This window comes from Miniopterus schreibersii (genome assembly GCF_964146895.1).
Source record: "Miniopterus schreibersii genome assembly, chromosome: 12".
In the NCBI taxonomy this organism is placed as follows: Eukaryota; Metazoa; Chordata; class Mammalia; order Chiroptera; family Miniopteridae; genus Miniopterus; species Miniopterus schreibersii.
Genome location: NC_138112.1, coordinates 51,302,120 through 51,323,132, shown reverse-complemented (window position 1 = coordinate 51,323,132; position 21,013 = coordinate 51,302,120). Strand labels below are relative to the sequence as shown.

Sequence of the window (21,013 nt, the reverse complement as noted above, 5' to 3'; positions counted from 1 at the left end):
CATAGTGAGCAAATCCTGTAAGAGTAGCTCTCAAGATACTGAAGACCAGCTACAGGCAAATTATTTAGAGTTCATTCAGGGATGGAAAACAGGTTTATCTTGCCTACCAACTATGACTAACTTTCAGGAGCTGCTTCAAATCTTGGAATGAGAATGGCTTCAAGGCCAGATCCAAGCTCGGTGAGAAAGAGCACCATGACCCATTCATTAGCAAGCAGTGGGACAGGCACAGAATTCCAAAATGGACTTACAACATCTGGCTTAAATCATCTCAACTGTTTTGTTTTCCTATGTGATAGGTCAAGGCATTTTTTTAAAAATCTTGAATTAATGGTAAATTTAATTAAAAAGGGAAAATTTTTTAAATGTTAAAGCTATACACATTTTGAAAAAATATTTCTAATATAATCATTAGTGTGGCAATTATAGAATACACCTGAGTTTTCTAATAAGAGAACAGAGTAAGAAATAAAAATATAAACATGGAACAAGCATTGTATGAACAATAATAGACAGAGAAAGCTCTGCTTACCGTTCCTTAAAAGTGCTTAGAATAGTAGAAGGTGAGGGTCTGAAATTGTTAAACTTTGGATGCTTAGAGACCATTTGACAATCTGATAATTATACAAACTTCTATTCAAGAAAAATGCTATCCGCAAACATATAAAAACTATGAAAAATTTCTGAGGAGTCAATATCTTTCTGAAATGCATGCATGGAATTCAATGTCTGAAGCATGCAGGGATCAGGAATCTTGGTGACATGCTCAGTGCCTGACAACACCTGCTCGATCAATGATTTTCAACAAATGAATAAACATGAAGTGAGGAAGCTTGTGTTGAGGTTGTGCAATCGTAGATAAATCACAAAAAACTCTGGGCTTAGTTCTCTTAAAAGTCCTGTACTTCTAGTGATTTTCAGTATTTGGGATATTATCGATGCTTTGGAGAACAAAAATGTTTACTAGATTTAAATTTGCCAGGACTTCTTATAAGAAAGATGTGTCCTTTTAAAACCTGCTTATCTACTCCATTATCTGTTGAATAATAATAAAAAATAATGAGGCTAGTTGGCTTTTGTGTTTTTAGCATGGAAGCAACAAGGCTGAAAAACCAGGTTGATGTGGACAATGTCAATTAGTTTTCTCCTGTTTTCTAGCAAAGAACATACCCTTATCCTATAGTTTTAAACACTGCTAGGGTGTGCCCTAGCTGGTTTGCTCAGTGGTTAGAGCGTTGGCCTGCAGGCTGAAGTGTCCTGGGTTTGATTTCGGCCAAGGAGACGTACCTTGGTAACAGGCTCGATCCCAGGCCTTGGTCAGGGGAGTGTGCAGGAGGCAACCAATCAGTGCCTCTCTCTCCCCCCCTCCCCCTCACTCTGTCTGAAAAGCAATGGAAAAAATATCCTCTGGTGAGGGTTAAAAAAACCAAACAAAAAAACTACTAGGGTGGATCAGAGGAACATAGGGAGTCAGGAGAGAAACCCCTATCCCAAGCAAGTTCCAATTCTAAACTGAAAGCATCTTATTTTTGAACTAAAAATTATCATTTTTAAAGGAAATATATTGAATTTAGTTACAGTTATTACATTTTATAAAAATCACTAAGTTATATTTCCAGCTCTGCATGTTTGCCCCTTAGATCTTTGAGTGCATTAGAAAGTACTTCTTAGCATATAATCTATAAATCACTCTAAGATACAAAGTAGGGGTATAACAAGGGAAAATGTGATACAGTGGAGTCAAAGACTTAGATTAGAATTAAACTCTTCCACTTATTGGTTCTATGATTTCAGACACATCTTTTAACTCCTCTAGGTCTTGTTTTTATGATCCATGATGAGATGATAAAATTATCTGTCCTGACTAAACTCATTAAGCTATTTTGAGGCACAAAAGAGTGTGTTTTGAAAACCTTAAAGTGTGTTGGATCATGTGAGAAAATACAGTCAGTAACAGCTCTAACCAATTCTGCAAGGTGCCTACATTTTTAGGGCCAAAGCTCATTTAACTGGAGGTAAACTGACACATAGCAAATGGATAGCATTGAAAGTGCTTTGTTTATTAAAAAATGGTTTAACACATGGATGAGATAAATGTAAGTTGATGAGAGACAGATGTATAAAAATTATGTTAAATTACACAAGGGTTTAAAAATTAAGGAGCAACTGCTTCACAAAATTCAAGTCATCAGAAAATAATCTGACATTTGTTGGTACCCATGCATGGAAATTTAGGTGGCAATGTTTCTATTTTCAGGAGCAGATAATGGTGGAGATACCAAATTGAGCACATCTGTTTTCTAGAGAAAATACCAGTGAAAACACATGCCATTTTGATATCTGAGTTTCAGAAGCAATGGATGCATCTGGTCTATCACCAAATATGCCAGAATTTTGATACAATGACATAAAATAAATGTTATAGAAATACTTATCAAAGGAGTAACTATAAATCTCTGTCAAATAGACTTGATCCATGATACTCCAACAAGTCAGTTCAATTTAAAGTAAGCAAATAAATAGAATAGAATAGTGATGGTTTCTGTTAATAAATTTGCTTTGCAATTAAGTATTTTGTTGGTCTCGACTAAGTGTCATATTTTTCAAGGCCTCAATTCCCTCACTGTGAAGTGAATCCTACAACTTCTCCTCTCTGTCTCAGAGATTGTAGTGAGGAGCAAATGTAATAATGTACTGGAGTCAGTATAAAGTGCAAATCTATACATAGTATATTAACAATATGTATAATAATTAATATACATAAGGTATTATTTTATCACTAGACTAAAAACTCCACATATTCTAATGACCTGTGGGTCCAACCATGTTGTTACAAATGTCAGGGTTTCCTTTTTTAGTGTAAACTAAAATCATAATGCACACATATACATATGAATTCACACAAATTCATACAGGAAAAGTTAAGTCACTTTGGCATATAGACATGATGGAAAATTATTCACTTAAATTTTTATTAATAATTATAATTAAAGGATATCTTTATGTTTTAAAATTAGGTGAAACGGTAGAATATATAATATATAGTAACATATATATGTTAATCACAAAACAGATTATACCTAGTACAAAAGCAACTAACAGAAATATTTCAAAATGTTGGGTTTTTTCTTAATGAAGGGATTTTAAATGTTTTCTCTTAGATGTACACTTTTTGACATTTTTGAAATTTGCCTACAATGAAAAAATAATACTTTTGGAATAAAAAGCAAGTGTATATGTAAAAGTAAATAGAGCACAAAACAAAGAGTGGGTACTCCAGAGGATATCAGCTCCAAGTGCAATCAAAGAGGGTAAAAAGTAGCCCCAGTCCCTGGACGCTCCCAATCAGCAGGGCCTCTCTGCTTTCATAGTAGACAATGTTTATTGCTACTGGCAGCCTTCCCAAATCAAAATCCAGCCCCCACACATTAGTAAGGGCTCCATTTATCGACATGTCCTGCAATTGTCAGCACATGCCATTATTTTTACGATAACATTTAAGTGCTTCAGCAACAAGCACTGCTCTTTAAAGTCTATCTTTACTAAGACCCATCAAATCTATTTAGAATTCAACAGATTCTCAGGGAAACTATTGGAAATGGAATCTTCTACTACTCACCTCAGGGTTCAGCAAAATATTACCAAATACATTTTGTGGGTTCATTTTTAAACGTGCATGTGTGAATTTCTGTGGTCACATATTCTTTAGGGCTACACATATCAGTTTCTACTATCTACTGCCCTGATACATCAATGTACGTATGTATATATGTGTACATGGATGTATACATATGTACATATGTATTATGTATTCATTCACTTAAACTATGTTTATGCAAGACCTAAATGTACACTGTGGATATAGTAGTAAGCAAATCAGATGAGCTGACTGCTATCAAGATGAGTGGATGAGCCCATTGTAGCAGAAACTGTTGGTTGTCTCCCCTTCAGTAACCCCCTTCCTTTTTACTTTATATCAAGAAAGAAGCAATCTTTCACAAAACAAGCTGAAAACACTAAGGTCTCACTTCTGCATGGATACCTGACAAAGTTTGGGAAGACTTCTTAAAAAGATTTTCTCCTTTATAAAAATTATGACCCTGAAGGACAAGTGTCCCCCTTTGTCTCTGACTTTGTACACAGTTGGGCGAGGGCAGAGTATAGATCTTTAGCCACTGAGGAATCAAACTTAGAACAAGTTAGCCCGTTGGGGATCATGGCATGGAAAGTAAGATAGGTGAGAAACTCTGGGTCCTCGTGGACATTGCCTAGCTCCCGAACAAGTTCTAAAATTCTCATGCTTCAAGACCTCTTGTTATTGTACTTATTAAAAGTCTTCCAGTTAAGCAGCTTTTTGGGGAGAGGATAAACTGAGGGCACTCTGATTACGCAGCATCCTGGTCTGTTATTCACCTGATCTCATGCGCAAGCACTCTTCCTAAAGTGAGCCGGAACAACGAGGCTCAGACATAATGTCTCCTTTTCACATCACAAAGATTTCCAGCAAATCCGCATCTTGGAAATTTCTGAAAGTTGATAAATCACTGATCTATATTCAACAACTGGCATATTGCAAAGAAGCAAATCACTGAAAATGATCAGAATCTCCTCATTGTCTTCTCAACTTTTCTCTCTATAACTCTTCTATTTGAGAAATAAAATCCAAAAGGCTTAAAAAGCCACATATCTTTCCATAAATCTGTCAGTCTAATACCTAAAATGTATCAGCTCTAGGAAGCTTCAGTTTGTTTTTTTACATTCCTGATTTTAAGTTAAATGAATCCACAGAGAGCTAGAAATTTCTTTGCAAATGAAAAAACGCACGTGGGTTGTTTTTTGTTGTTTTTTCCTATTTCAATTATTTATTGTTGATGACTGCAAAAAGCCAAGGCCAAGCTGAAGGTAAGATTAAGATATCCTGAGCTCAAGAGTCTCGGTATGAAAGATGAATGGGAGACCAGCAATGCCTTGTGTTTCATACTTTAGTCTTATGTATTCATTCCATACAGTGAGCAGCGTACTGAGAAGTAGGGGTGGGTGAGAATTAACTACTGGTTTCCGTGGTGTTCTGGGGAATGTCCTGTCACAAATGAGGTCAAAGCAATGGCAAGGAGCATATTTATGGAAGAGCATGTGGCAAGATGTGCCTCACATACAATGAGTATTTAATAAATATCGGTTGACATAAAAGGGACACCTTCCCATGACTCTAAGCTAAAAGTGAAAGTGCCAAAGAGTAGAGATATGTCATTTCTTACTGTTTTCACTGAAAAAAATTACAGGATTTTCCAACAGTTAAAGAAAGTGAGGAACCTGACATTTGTAGATTGGGCTGATCACCATTGTAAAACATTTTTTTAAAAGCAGTATTACACACAAAGTCATTTGCGCTTATTATTTATTAAAATAAATTATTCCTACTACTAATAGCTGAATACCCTATTTTCTACTGCGTTTGACAATTAAAATGCACCATAAGCACTACAACTAAAAGCACCTGCCTCTTATTTCCCATGTTCAAGGGAGACAACAATAAATGATCTGTAGTAGTTTCTTCTTGCTGCTATAACAAACTACCATAAACTACGTGGCTTAAAACAACACAAATCTATTCACTTAGAGTTCTGGAAGTCAGAAGTCTAGTGTGAGTTTTATGGGATAAAATCAAGGTGTTGGCAGGGCTGGTTCTTTCTGGAGGCCAAAGGGGGAAACGCCTTCCCATTGTCTTTTCTTCCCCAGTTTCTGTGGTCACATAACTTTCTTCTTATATAGGCCATTTTGTCTCACTCTTATAAAAACTTGTGTGATGGTATTTAAGACCCACATGGATAATTTGGGATAATCTTCCCATCTCAAAATTCTTAACTTAATCCCATTTGCAGAGTCTCCTTTGCCATAAACGATAAAGTTACCAGGTTCAAGAAATTACCAAGTGGATGTCTTTGGGGAGGGGCATTATTCAGCCTATCACATCCACAGTTTGCGGTGGATGTCTAACTATGCAGAGGTCTTGACTTGATAGTCTTGTAAAGAGAAGTAGTAATAACCAAAATCAATCAACGATGATAAAATATGAAGACTTGATAATAATGATATTTATGCAGGATCTCTGGAAGCTAAGAACGTAGGTCACCATTGGACCTCCTCTCTGGAAACTTACTCAATATATGCTCTCCTTAATGTAAATATTGCAGAAGACAATATTCCTCAATGCTGAATTAAAGTAACTGAAAGCTACAAAGGGACTTTACATACTTTGTATTGATGCCTGCCTTTAATTATGAATGTACCCAGGAAGCCATATCTGCATTTATCTCCATTAATTAAGTAAGTAAGAAAATGAAAGCATCTTAAACACAGTCAGATACAACTTTAATTATTATGCAAATCTGGAAATTAGGCTGAATCATATTTTAAATAATTTACACTGGGCTAGTAAGTTGGAGGGGGAAGGGAGAGAGACGCTCACCTTAGATAACAAATCCTTCTTCCCATAACGAAGCTCCTTCAGCTGGGCTTGGATTTTTTTTGACTGCAAGAGCAGAAAGACGTATTAGTGCCTTAACTTCATTTATTTTTTCAAACTTGATTAAAAGTTTTTCAAACTTTACAAAATGAATTTTGCAGCCAAGCAAAAGAGTCCGATGACTTTGGAAATGAAATAGAAAAGCATATTCTCCACTTTGGGAGTTGGATGTCCGGTTATTCTAGGCAGGAAGAGAAAAGCCAAAGCCTGCTCAAAGGAAACATATTGCTTAAAAGGTAAGAGTTAAAGAAAGTGGCTTACTGTTCCTCCCCACCCAAAGAATTTCAGTCACCCAGGCAGGGCCAACACTCTAATTTTAGATGCTAAATGTATCTCTGCAATCTATGCCTCAGTTTCCATTGCTTATTTCAATTATTTATTAAGGTAAGATTAAATATGGATAAGCTTAAATTGACAACCAAATCTGAATTTGGCATATGTCCAAAGAGAAGACAGCAAGCAAATGTGACAGGCGGTGAGAAAAACACTTAGAGTGCCAAGATGCTGAGGCGAAGGGTGTTTGCCCTTTAGAAGAATGAGCTTTTTCAGAGGACCATTACAAACGTGAAAGTGCTTATCACAGGAATCTCTCTCAGAAGACATGTTTGGCTGCCACAGTGAAAGATGTTCTGGTAAAAGGCCACAGATGATGATCATGCTTCCCATTTTTCCAGAGCAGACCCAATTTCAAGCATCCTAACTGAGGAACCTCAGTCATTTGTCTCTCTACATCTAAGATGACTGCTTCTGATTCTTCAGTAGAAGACATAGAACACAAACAAAACAATAATAGAAAAAATAGTTGAGTGGGAATATAAAATAGCACAATCACTTTGGGAAACAACTTGGCAGCTTCTTATAAAGTTAAACATATATGTACTGTGTTACAGAGAAATTCTTTGTAGGTATTTACCCAAGAGAAAATATAATGTATACATAAATGTTTACAGTATCTTTATTCATAATAGTCAAATGCAGGAAAATACTACATGTAATTAACTGGTGAATAGTAAACAAATTGTGGTACCTCCATGAAATGGAATTCTAGAACACTGTTGAGAAACTTCCAAGAACTAATTAAGTACTGAAACATGTAACAATGTAGTTGCATTTCAAATGCATTATACTATGTGAAAGAAACCAGTTTGATTTTTTATCTTATGGGGCATCAACCTGTAATTTCTATGTATTAAAAATTTATATTCATTTTATATACAATATTATTGTAAAGACTAATTATGAAATGGATTATTAAACTGCATGTTAGACTTTAACTTTAGTGTTTATAATAATGACTTTTGCATGTCCATCAAGGGGGTGTGCTCACCTTCTTTAATTAAAAAAATCCCAAATTCTGGATGGGCACATGACTGCCAACCTAATGCCACTTTCCGTTTTCCCTTCAACTTGGCTAGGCACGTGACCTAGTTCTGGCAAATACGGTATGGTGAGATTTGTGCCACTACTTCCCAGTTGGACTCCTAAACAGCAGTGCCTGTGAGTCACCAGGTCATCTTCCCTGTCTCTCCTGCTAGAAGGTGAAAGTAACAGGAAGAGGTTTGGGGAGCAAAAGTTGGCTGCGATATTTAGGAAATGATGGCAGTGTTTCACCGGCTCTGAGCCTTACGTCTAGACTAATGGGCAAAGGGGTCAACTTTTAACTTGTGTAAGCCACTGTTTTTGTTCTACTCAAACTGCTTTCCCTTCCCCCTTCTTTCACAGGCATAGGGTCTGCATCACTGTATGAAGACTCTCGGATCTGTTCCTTATTATTTGCAGATGTTTCCATTAATAAACCCTTACCCAACTAATCCCATCTTTGTGTGTGCTTCTTGGAGGAACCAAGTAACTGAGGGACTCCTGTCTCCTCTCCTTGAGGTACAAAGAATCAATTTCTATTGACACTATCCCTACTATCTCATTAATATCACTAAGAATTACTTACTATGAGCCACATATTCTACAACATTAAATCAGGGATCATAAAGTATAAGCAGATTTGGGAGATTAGGAGTACAGGAAATTGACTTTAGTTAAATCTGGATTAAGCAGAATAAATTTTTTCCCTTAAGAAAGGCAATGATCATTTCTTAAAAATATGCAATATTAAAACATCAAAATATATCTAAACATTTTCTTTACTTACTCCAATATTTGCATTTATGTTAGAAGGAGGAAAAGATCATGAGATGTCTAGGTTTTAAAAAAAATCTAGCACTAATATTGTTTCTATCCAGTGGAAGCCAGAAGACAAAATTTACTCACCTCTTCTGCACGGATGCCACACAGCTTATTTCCTGACAGGAGTTTGTTTTTCAAGCTTTTATTCTGAGGAGAGAAACATACTTTTATTGCTAAGAAGTGATAAAATATTCAGAGTTCCTTTAAATATGTCAGCAGCATTGCATTTCCCTATGCTTTGTTCACGAACAAGTCCTTTATGATATGAGATATAATAGATTTAGACAAACTGAGTAGAATCTGTAATGTAAAAGACTTACTTCTGTTCAATTAAAATTTTGATGTCTTAGCATTAATCATTAAAAATGATGAAACTTTATTTGGCCTTATATTTAACTTCTGTTTTATATTTTTATATGTTATTTTATAAAATCACTTTATAATTTTAGTTTCAAATCTCCAATTAATGCTGATTTCTAAAAGCACCCCTCTACACAGCAGGCATTTATTTCTGCCATCACCTGGATGCTGGTCATCGTAGACCCTACTGTAGTACAGCCACAGACCCTCTGCACTCCCTTAGGGGGTTTTAGGGTCCTCTTGTATTCCTGACACCTGTGCATTGCTCTCAGAGGGCGTCTTGCTGCTCAGAAGCCCTTTGAGAGCAAGGCCTCATAAGTTTGCTCTCTCTGCTGTGTACAAATACAGACAGATCAGTTAATCTTTGAACTCATAATTCTCCTAGATTCTTAGGTAATTGTTTGTTACTTCTGACATGAAAGCTGCATGCTCTTAGGCATCTGAGTCTAAACCCTAAGAGTTATTCAATTATATGTGTCATTACATTCAGGCCTTTAGTCTTTGCCCCAGTAACTGAGTACCCAGAGTCCTTTTAGAGAGGCGGCTAAAGGAGAGCAGGAAACCTCGTTAAACTCACAGGACTTTGACTTTGTAATGTCTCCGCAGAAGCAACAGCTTAATGGAAAGGTGCATCTCCTACATAATGACTCTACAAGAGTCAATTTGATGAGCACCAAGAGCAAACTAAACAAAATTTATGCAGAGTGAATGAATAAATGAATAAAAGTATACATCGAATTTAAGGGTTCTTCACTTGCAATTCTCACCTGATTCTGAGCACTTCCTATTTTCTGTGATGCAAAGGAGAGGCACACCTGCCTCATTTTAGAAGAATTCTTTGTCTATTTTTTCCCTCTTTAACTATGAGTTGAAATTCTAAAACACTTATTAAGAATTTCAATACCACAAAATGTTTTACACATAGGAGGAGTTATATTGATTCACTCAAGTAATGCCTTTTCCCAAATATTTACATGCATCACACAAGCACACGATTAGGGTTTTTAAAGAGACTTCAGTAATATACATGATTTCTGTATTTAAAACCTTGTAAAGTACAGTAATGGGATACATAGTGATGTTCTAACTCTGCAGTGTTGCTCAGATTGTAGGTTAAAAATTTCCCTAGTTTTCTTTCTGTTCATGTCTATACTGTTTTGACATATGCAATCTTAATTATTTTTAATAAAATGGTCCATTTTCCCTTTTTTATTTCTCCTATTATTTTGTATATAGAAATATATCTCTAGAGACTTGATATTCACTTATATTTTTCGTATTTTTATGGCTTAATTGTTTTAATGGAAAGATTGGTGAAATTGAAATAAGGTCTACTGTTTATTTAATAGTATTGTATTAATGTTAATTTGTTGGTTCAATAATTGTAACAATCTCTGATGTTACATTCAAGGTTTTGGGTAAAGGTGCATGAGAACATCCTGTAATAATCTGCCATGTCCTTTTCTATGTAAAAATTATTGCAAAATAAAAATTTTAAATATCTGCAAAAGAAAATTTAAATAAAAATCAACAAAGAGATCAGTAAAAATCGAATGAAGCGCATCTGAGATGAAGAGGTAGGAACCAACACAAAGCATCCACACCTGATTATCTTGATTAGAAATGGTAATAAAGTTAATATATTTAAAAACTGGTAAATGGAGTCTATATTACTTAAAATTTGCATTTTCACTTAACACTTTTCTTTTTTTCTTGCCTTTTGTTCATTCTGTTCAATTCTAAGGTGAGAGATAAAGCACTGAATAAAACATGATTTCGCTGGAAATGTTTACAATACACTTGGATTGGCACTGGGAAGGCTGCCACTCTTTAACATGGACACCATCCAAAAATAAGCAGTGATTATACCGTGTGTCCATAGTCTGCTCTGGCAGTTGGCAATTCTGGGCAACTGCGTAAAGCAATATGTTTCCATTAAGCTAACTGTCATTTCTAGAGCTTAAAAATGATAGTATTTCACTATTTTGAAACATATCCAGAACTGGGGATAATTAATTATAATCACCCACAATGGGGCCAATTGTGGGACACGAGGGAGCCTTGTCAAGGCCCACACTGAGATTATTCTTAGACGGCATGTCCTTCAGAAACATGGATGGCACACGGCACTGATGAGGGAATACTGGTTCCCACACAGGCACTGAGTTAACCTTTCCACTCATGATTAGTGACTACTTCTTTAATTCCAGAAAAAAATAATGGCTTGAGAGCATTTAGTTATTAAAAACAGTTTTTTACAGTTTTGTAATCAGACTTGTGTCATTTCATCTATCTTCTAAATGAAGAATCTCATCCATATCAAGCTTAATGATATTTTTAGAAGATCTAAACTAACAACTTGCACAGGTAATTATACCCAAAATGCCAGGATCCAATTATGATTATGCCTCACTTGAGAGGATAGAAATAAAGGTAGATTAAAAGAGTGGTCAAATGTTTAAATGTCTGTTCTTTCTGTCTGTCACGCTTCCACCATCCTTTCTTTCTAATAACCGTACCCCAATTTTTCTTATGAGAAATATTTTTCATGCTAATTCCATATGGCTTGTGTGACACTAACTCTATCCACTGCTTCAAGGTAAAAGAATAAGACTGAATGAAGCCCAGCCAATCAGACTCTTGGTCAAGATTTGATAAAGTAACAAAAATATCACTGATGAGACAAACAAAAATATTTTATTTTTGAGAGAATTAGGGAGGAACAGGTGCTGAGGGTCATAACTAAATCAGAACTTACCTGAGAACAGACCTAACATAGAAAAAGAACACCTGAGTCCATATAAATACTGAATCCCGGTGATGTCGGCCCCTCTCCTCCCCTTCCCACAGCCTTGCCTGAAGCTAGCACACTGGGTTTTTCACTTACATTTTTCTAGCACCAGCCCTTCTACTTTCTTGATGCTATACTTAAATCTTTCTGTCCACCCTATAGACACATAATTCTGTCACTTCTTTAAGATTCAGAGTAGCAAAGGGCATCCTAGTAACTGAGCTTATATCTAATACCAATGCCGTAGCTTATCAGGATGTGGGCAGAGAACATAATCCATGCATTTTACCTTTTCTAAGTGGGAGAAAGATCTTGCTTACTAGCTATGCAGGTAATTCCTCCCAACTGGACGCTGTACGAATTTGGGATAGGTTAAAACAAATGCCCCTACCACCTTCTTGGGAACCCAGTTTGTATATGCCTCAGCCCTGCCTAAAAATGTCATTTATTATTTCCCACCATGGATCTGACAAAACTCAAAGGCAAATCTGATAGTAACAGAAATCTTTCCTAATAAATAATACATTTGCTTAATTGAGTTTTGATTTTTGCCTGTGAATTTAAAACATTCTAATGTATTTTACATGGCAACTCAAACCCAACAAACATTCTGGACTACACAATAGAAAGAGATATATACCTAGTCTATCTCTATAATCTTGCCAAATAGAAACGTAAAAATTCCAAAATGACTGTGTCTCAATTTTACACGGTGCTTTAAAGTGAAATTAGGTGTTAATTGGGATTTTTGTTGGCAAATAATAGAAACCAATAATGGATAAAACAAGCAAAACATGAAATTATATTGTGAGGACTTCATGTGTAATGAAGAGAAAGCCTGATGAATAAAGGCTCAGAAAAGACACAGGAACCAAGTAGGAGGAGGTGCCCATAATTATAAGACAGGAATAGAATTACTGTGACAACTAAATGGGAGACTGTAAGTCACTGTACTTAATTACAAGGTGGAACGATGAGGTCTCAGTGAGTTTTCATGCTGCAAGTCAGAATCTGGGACCACTTAGGGTTGTCAAATATAATGAATTATGTAAATGTATTTATCACATTATTTTCTGGGTTTAAATAAAATACACCACTGCTGCTATGTAGCTGAAAATGTGCACTAATGTCTTACAGTGCAATTAAATGTGACCCTAAAGTAAAAACACTTGGAGTGTTATTCAAAATAAAACCAGAGACTGCTGTGTCTCACTATGAAAGCATCTCCTATTTTAGGACTTTCTAAAACTGATGTGCAAAAGCCACTCTATGTGACTGCTTGTGATCCACATTTGTTTCCATTTAAATGGGTTTTTAAAATGCCTGAAAAATGGGCATGCCTTTGGAAATAAGTCATTTTGCAATTGGAAATTTTATAGCCCATATTGAGAAAAACAGCAGAATTTAGAGGTAATATGAAACGTAAATGCTTTGCTTCTAAATATTGGCAGATGTTATGACATTTTACAAATTGTCTAAGGGTCCTTTATTGGGAACACCTCAGGAAAGGGAGGAGGTACAAGACTGAGATCTAAACTATGAGTTTATTTCATCAATTCTCAGATGCAAATTTTTAAGCCACGTAAAAGAAAAAAGTAGAATTTCAAAATAGAGGGAGATGAATTGCCTACAAAATAATTTCAAATTGATAATGGAGAAAGAGACCAAATGAAATCAGCCTCCTATCTATATCATAATATAAATGCAGAGCTTTAAACCACTGAAATTATTTTGGTCCAAAAAAGGCTTAAAGATATTTTCTTTGGAATAATAAAAAAATTATAATGCAGGCAGCAAGATAGATACTTAATCAAAACCAAATATTTGCATTATTTTTTCCTAAATCATCCCATTGTTCAAATATTATCCTATGATTTAATATATATATATATATATATAGGCTAATTGCTACTTTAATAAAGATTTATACTTTTACAGACAGATTTAGAATTGAGTACATGAGTGATAGGATCATTCTATAAATATTTAAATAAGACCACCAGATAGCCATGCTATCTCATCCAACTGATAGCAGATACCCCTTGCCAACCGGAATTCTATATTGGTTGCAGTTGTAACAAAAGTTTTACAAGTGCTCCAAGATTTCCTCACTAAGGTTATCTCAGGAAGAGGGTGGCTCCAATTCATTAGAAAATTTAAAAGTGCATTCTGAGAGTTTCTTCTTTAGCTTAGCACCAAACTAGCTATAATATTTAGTGCAAATAATTTAACTCCTAGATATCCAGGGTCAACATATGTGAAATAATGGAGAATGCCTAGGTCATCTCTCAGATTTTTTGCAGCTTCAGGACTATTGCCGCACCATTGAGGGGGGACATGAGAGACATGAAATGATGACTTTTTCTTATGTCAGGTAAGATGTAATTGCAATACATTCCAATTCATTGACTAAATTAATTAGATATTCTGTGTTCTGGTTAGCCTCATTTTATACCTACAAGATCACTTTTCTAATATTATGGAAATAATATAGCATAGTGTCTGGGTTCTTGGGACAGAACAGCTGTTCTTAAGCCCCACTTTTAAAAACAAGATTAGTGACTTTGGATGCATCTTGTACCCTCCGATGCCTGTTTTCTCCTCCATAAAATGAGGTAACTCTCATGGCCAATTTAATGAGGTGGTTGTATTAAATGTGATGATATAAGCAAAACATTTATAATAATGACCATCACATGGTAAGCACTCAATAAATACTAGCTATTATTATTCCAATAAAAATTCACTTTGCTTGTAGAAAATAAGGAAGAGTAAACTTTTTTGATGATTAAGACAGCATTCCAGGATGGATCAGGGTTTCAGCATCACAATTTACATATATTATTTAATTTTTTAAAAATTTTATTAATTTTTGAGAGAGGGATTTGTTGTTCCACTTACTTATGCATTCATTGATTGATTCTTCTATGTGCTCTGACTGGGGATAGAACCCTCAACCTGGAGTATTGAGATGACGTCCTAACTAACTGAGATACCCAGCCAGGATACATATATTATTATTTTTGAAGATGGTAGACACTTTCTGGCTAATGAACACTGTAATTTCTCTTACCAATAAAGAAAAGTTTACTGAGGAAGTCATTGCTTTCAGTGGTTTCTCTCTATATATCTGGTTTGTTTTTCTTTTAAAACAGACAGTTCTCTTGGAAACAGAACCTGCTTTTGCTGTTATTAATAACTCCCTTTCCTTATCACAGAGCTCACATTCTGATGGGTTAAAAAATGTGGCTAACTCTCTGAGATGCCATTCACTCCAGAAATAACATTGCGAGAAAAGTATTAATATTCTTGTCAACATTTATAAAGACCTTCCAAGTACTAGGAATGGGGCTAAATAATCTCTCTCTTCAAGGAGCTCACAATCCTTGAAGGAAGCTGACAGTAGTGCTCAAAGGCTCTGGAGAGGCATCTGCTCAGGGGGTGACACTGATATGTCTTTTGATGTGTAAAAGAGTCAGTCAAATAATAGGAAACTGCAAGAGAGAGAAAAGTATATGCACTAGAAATTTAGATGTTTAATAAATCACCTATAAGATACTGGTGAAAGAGTGTTAGGTTGGCCACCTAGGGCCCTGTATACCACTGGTGGAAATATCAATGATGGGAAATTTTGCTTCACTTTCCAGCATTAAGTAGATATGCCTGTTTTGTAGGTATATGCAAAAATAAAGTAGAATTTCTACCGAGTGTCTATAGCTATAGTTAGGCCTAATCTGTACTGATTCAAACGCCCCTTCTTAGTAAACAGCTTAGTATGATTAATATCAGGCACTTCACTAGGTGTTATGCTTTTTATTGCAGAGTAATCTCTATTCTATCTGACTGAGTAAAACAAATTGAGCTGCGCTAAGATGTTAGCACTGGTTAGATAGTTTCTTCTGGATATCTGCTCAAACCATAGGTGAGGCTGGTTAAAGCTGCTCGCAACAAGATAACTGCTTAGTGTTTATTCTTAAACTAAAGAAGTTCAGAGAGACCAATAGAGAAGTCTGAAGAAAATCCAATAGTAAAATCAAAATGTGCTTTATTTAGGGTCAAATGCATCTGCTACTACCTTTTTCTGAAGCACAGGTCTGCTCAGTGCAATCTGAAAGTTTGCTCATGTGCCTTAAACATTAAGTATTCTTCCAGCATCCCTTTTCTGCTTGTGTAGAACTTAATAATCCTGCTCCATCAGTTGTACTCTGAGTGAGTGGGCATGCTGGGAGAAGAGCAAGGACTGCTGTGCCACACGGATTCTCTCCTTTGAAAGGAAATTATGTCAGTATCATTTTTCGCATGTGAATGATTAATTTGATCTGGGAGAAAACATCTGTGTTCGGGGTGCATTCTCAATGCATGGCGGGGGCAGCTGCTCAGATGATGATGCCAAAGGAGCTCATGGCGAAGCTACCTCTCTCCATCTCAGTTTTGGCCTCTAACTGTGTCAGAATATTTACCATTAAAGTCAGAGTCCCAGTTTGGATTTGATTCATTTTATCATCCATTCTTTTACCCATTTATTCATTTTCTTTAAATATTAAATAAGTGCTCCTGTAACCAAGTATGGTGAGTATGAAAAGACATGGTGGGTCCAAATCACATTAACATACAATATTGATGCTCCACATTACAAGCCACTAGGGATTGCAAATTAAAACAGCAATGAGAAACCACTGCACATCTATTAGAAATGCAAAGATTCAAATTACCCACAGTGCCAAATACTGTGGAAGAAATGGAACAGCAGGAACTCTCATTCCCTGCTGGTGAGAACGGGACAGCCACTTTGGAAGACACTTGGGAAGTTTCTTACAGACACCTGGAGTATTATCATAATGACGAAACCCATGTAACAGTGAGGTGAGGGCACTTGGATTAGGTGAATCTCTTAAGCTTGCAGGGGCTTCCTATAAGCCAGTAGGCCTCAAAATGTGTTTCCAGAATAGCAGCATCAGCATCACCTGGGGACTTATTAGAAATACAAATTCTTAGGCCCCAAATTGATCCAAACTTACTGAGTCAGAATGTCTGATAGTGGGGCCCAGCTGCCTGTATTTAACAAGCCTTTCGAGTGATTCTGCTGTTCCCCCAAGTTTGAGAAGCACGCTGAAAGCAAATGTGAGAACCCACCCCAGATTTATACAGAGAGAATCTAACGGCTTTCATTTCTGGTTCTGCGCTCACAGCTACACAAGATCTCTCTAGTTCATATCACTGACAAATATTTTAAGTTAACTACCCCTGTTCTTTCAACTCCACCAGCACACCTTGAGAGATATTAAATAATACACGTTATGCGACTAACACATGGCCACCTTCATATGCTACTCCAGTGTCACTACTAAGCAGACCTCTCAAATAAAGTAAAAGAACACCCATAAATCTTTCTGACTGCAGGACTGTGACAGGCCTATTTTTCATGATGATGGGAACACAATTCAAACAGCCTTTAACATAAACCTTGCACTGCATACTCTTCATGAATAATAATAAATCGGCCATTCAAATAACCTTTCTAAAATCCACTTTCACAGACATTTCCTCGGTGTTTGGTAAGGGCCTTGAAATTCAGCATTGCCATTGCTTGACTTGCAGTGTGGTTCCCAACAAACTCATTAGGGTTTTGATGCCAAATGTAGACTCAGCTAGTGTTTTCCACTCAAGATCTTTTCACCTGGAGTTCACTCAAGTAACACTTAAAGCTTAGAGTTGGAGGCAGGTTTTTTTCCTATCTAAATTACTCTACCAACCTTCACATGGTAAGTATCTTAATCATAGAGTCCATGGCTTATAGTCATGAATAATGATTTATAAATTACTCATTAGCCATAAAAACATTGATAAGACTGTTTGCTTATAAAGTGCAGACATTTCATCACACAGTTTGCATGCATCTTTATCTCTATGGTTCTTCTAACAGCCTTATGAGAGAGGTGCTAGAATGCCCCTTTTGCAAGTGAGATAACTAAGTCTGCACATTTTATATTCTAGTATTGCATTGTTCTAATCCTGGGTATTTATTTGATACTTTTATTAGTTAGAAGAAAATGTGTTTAGCTCTGTGTGATAGAGACCCAGAAAGCAGAATCTTAAATAAGACAGAAGTTCCTTTCTCTGACTTTCTGACACAAAAGTCAAAGTGTTGCGACTCTCGAAGCTGTTGAAGGCCAGGCTCCTTCTCACTCGATGTGCTGCCATCTCTCTGGTGCTCCCCTTGCCTGTTTGGCCCAGGATGTCCTGACCTCTATATCTACATTCCACCATCCTTTAGAGATACAACCTGGAAGACGCTGACATCTCTTCTGTTTATAGAACAGTGGCCGGAACTTAGGTACGTGGCCCCGGACAGCTGCAAAGGAGGCTGGGGAGTGCTTATGCAATTAATTACGAATTTTGGTGCTTGCTCCCAAGTCACTTATTACCCATCTGGCAAGGAAACATCATAGATGAAGGGCTTACTCAAGATTTCCAACATTGGGGTCTTCAAATTACCTTCAGAATGACCTAGGGTGTTTAATAATAAATCAAAATCCTGGTTCCTGCCCAGAGTGGGTATATCACAATATCTGGTTATGCAGCTCAGGATCCTACATTTTAGCATTACCCCCAGGAGAGTCTTATGCACATTAAAACCATTGCAGTGTGAGAGGAAGAAATGAATAGATTTTAATTCTTTTAGAATCTGTCTTATCTTCTGTCCTTCCATTACTAATACTCTCCACAGTATCTGAGGGTTGGTTACCTTATGCTTATCAATCCCTGGCCGGTGTTAGAGCTCAAATATTACAAAAGATATATAGAATCACCAAAAACAGTCAAACTTTTAAGTGTTATCTCATACAAGCTGCTTAACAACCCTGTGAGGTTGCTAGCACGATGTAGCATTCCTGCTTAACAGACAAGTAAACTGATGCTCAGAGAGGTCAAGAGGCTTGCACAGTGCCACACAGCTATTCAGAGGCAGAGGTAGACTGAGGTTTTTATCTGAACACAGGGCCTGTCCTCTTCTTCAGCTTCTTGCAACTATTTCCCAAATAATAAGGAGGAGAGTCAGAGCGTAACCCCAAGCATAACCCCAGTGTGGCTTCAGCTTTGCCAACTCTGACCCATGAGGATGTTCACAGTGAAACCTCTCTCCTCAGGGCTTACAGTTTATCCCCATTAGAAGGCCTACTTAGCATCTTTTTAAATGTTGAAAACAGTATCTAAGGTGAAAGGGTTTTCCTGAGGGAAGTGGCAGGGAAGTGGTACTGACTGTCTGCCCCCAGCACTAATCTAGACTCTTCCCATAATGCAGGTACAATAACTCACACTCCGAAGCCCAAAGCTTTTGTCACTCTGTCACTCTGACCTATCTTATGCTGGGCTTCTAGTGTAAATGATCACTGATCCTGCAGGTACCTTTATTTTCTTCTAATTAAGTTCAACAATGTATTCACCACCTACGGAAGTTATGAATAGCTGTAGGACTTTGAAATCACTAAATGCCATTTGGCTTTGAAAATTTGGAAAGACCTACAGCTTGTACAAATCCTGCGCCCACAGCTGACTCTTTCTGCGCTGTGTTCCCTGTGATAGGTGCTTTTAGCTTAGCACCGGGGTTTACAGCATTAGCGCCTGTGCGTGAACCCGCATCACATCTGTCTTAATTGCATTTCCATCTGCTCGCATCATGTGCACCTGTACGTGGCTGATTAGACAGAACCAGGGGAAGGCTTCTAACACCGCCCTCCTTACAGTCCAAACCAAGGCTTCTCCTTCTAATCGATGGGCTGCTAGAGAGGAGGAGGGAAAACGTGAAACACAATTCACAGGCCATATATTTTAGTCTTGGGTCTACCATTTCCAAGCTGTCACCATGGACATATCTGTTCCGTGACATTTCTAAGCCTCCGTGTCGCCATCTATAATTATATCTGCCTCTTCATTATGCCAGTGTGAGAATGAAAGGAAACAATAAATGTGAAAGTTCTTGGTAAATATAAAAAATGTGATTTTTCAGCTGCCATATACACAAATGTCAGTGAGAGGGAAGCATAAACTAAAACCTACAGAGTGGAGGATTCTCCTAAAATATGGGGTTTACTGTTGATCAGAAAAATCCATGTGTGCTTCTAGTGCTTCCATATGTTTAAATCACTCTCCATTTTGATGAGTATAAAATGGGGGGTCAAAACATGTGGGAAGAGAGGACCATTGAAGAATTAATAGGTAATTACTATTTTTAATATATTTTTGGACCCTCCAAAGTGCTTAATATTCCTCAGATGGTTCAATAGATGCACTGCTGAGCTGCTACAGCCAGGGCAGGACACAAGGCTTAGACCAGGGGGTACAGCAGAGCCAAGAAGTGCAGAGTGAAATCACTCCAGATGGATACAAGCACCACAACTAGTAGCATACACTGTGCAAAGCACGTTAGAGAGAACGAGCCTCCTTCAGCAAGCTCCTGACTTAGACTGGCGATGGCATGTGGGGGGTTCAGTACCTGTAGGGGAGGCCTGAGGAACGTACCTACGGATGAAAGCACAGACAGCCCGGGGCAGAGTGCTGCGGGCAGAGACAGTGTCTGCACGCATGCAAGGGAGTTGCAATGGCCTGGGCATTTATTACAGTAAGGAGAAGGAAGGTGGAGGGACAGGAAGAGGGGGCCCACAGAAGACCAGAATCGAAGGCAGGCCGATGGGAAGTCCAGGTTTCCATCGCTCCCTAGTAAGAGAAGGGAAAGAATAAAAAGATAATTGCATAAGGGCTTGTGTCTCATCATAGTTTGTGAAAATTGCTTCCCACCGTAACTCCATTGAAGCTCACCCCAAAATGTGGGCCAGTCATTCTCAAAGAAATGCTTGTGTTGGCTTCATAAAGTTCTGAATTAAAGAATTTCTCCAGCTTCTGTTGAACAATTCTTCATGTGGGTTTTAAGGAATAATGGCTTTATGAAAGAGTAATGGTCATCACATCAGAAACAACTCTGATTAAATAAATTTGAAAAGCATTGCTCTTTGCCGAAGGAAGTCCCAGAACCTGATTGAAAGACAACCTGATGGGTCTTCAGGGGCAGACTGGAGGTTGTGGTACTTCTGGTGAAATTCAGGCTCCCTAAAAAGGCTTTCTGACCATTAAAATCAAGAATGAAGTGCCCAGAGGGGATG

General features: G+C 37.2%; 1 protein-coding gene across 2 annotated transcripts in view; it reads right to left on the bottom strand.

Annotated features, from left to right (window-relative positions):
- LUZP2 (leucine zipper protein 2) overlaps positions 1–21,013 on the bottom strand; it is a 253,367-nt gene that overhangs the window by 41,278 nt on the left and 191,076 nt on the right. For both annotated transcript variants that reach the window (XM_081152920.1, XM_081152921.1), the window contains exons 6-7: positions 8,792–8,854; positions 6,470–6,532 (exon numbers count right to left, since the gene is read on the bottom strand). In XM_081152920.1, the coding sequence (XP_081009046.1) occupies positions 6,470–6,532; positions 8,792–8,854 (126 nt within the window). The remainder of the gene's footprint in view (positions 1–6,469; positions 6,533–8,791; positions 8,855–21,013) is intronic.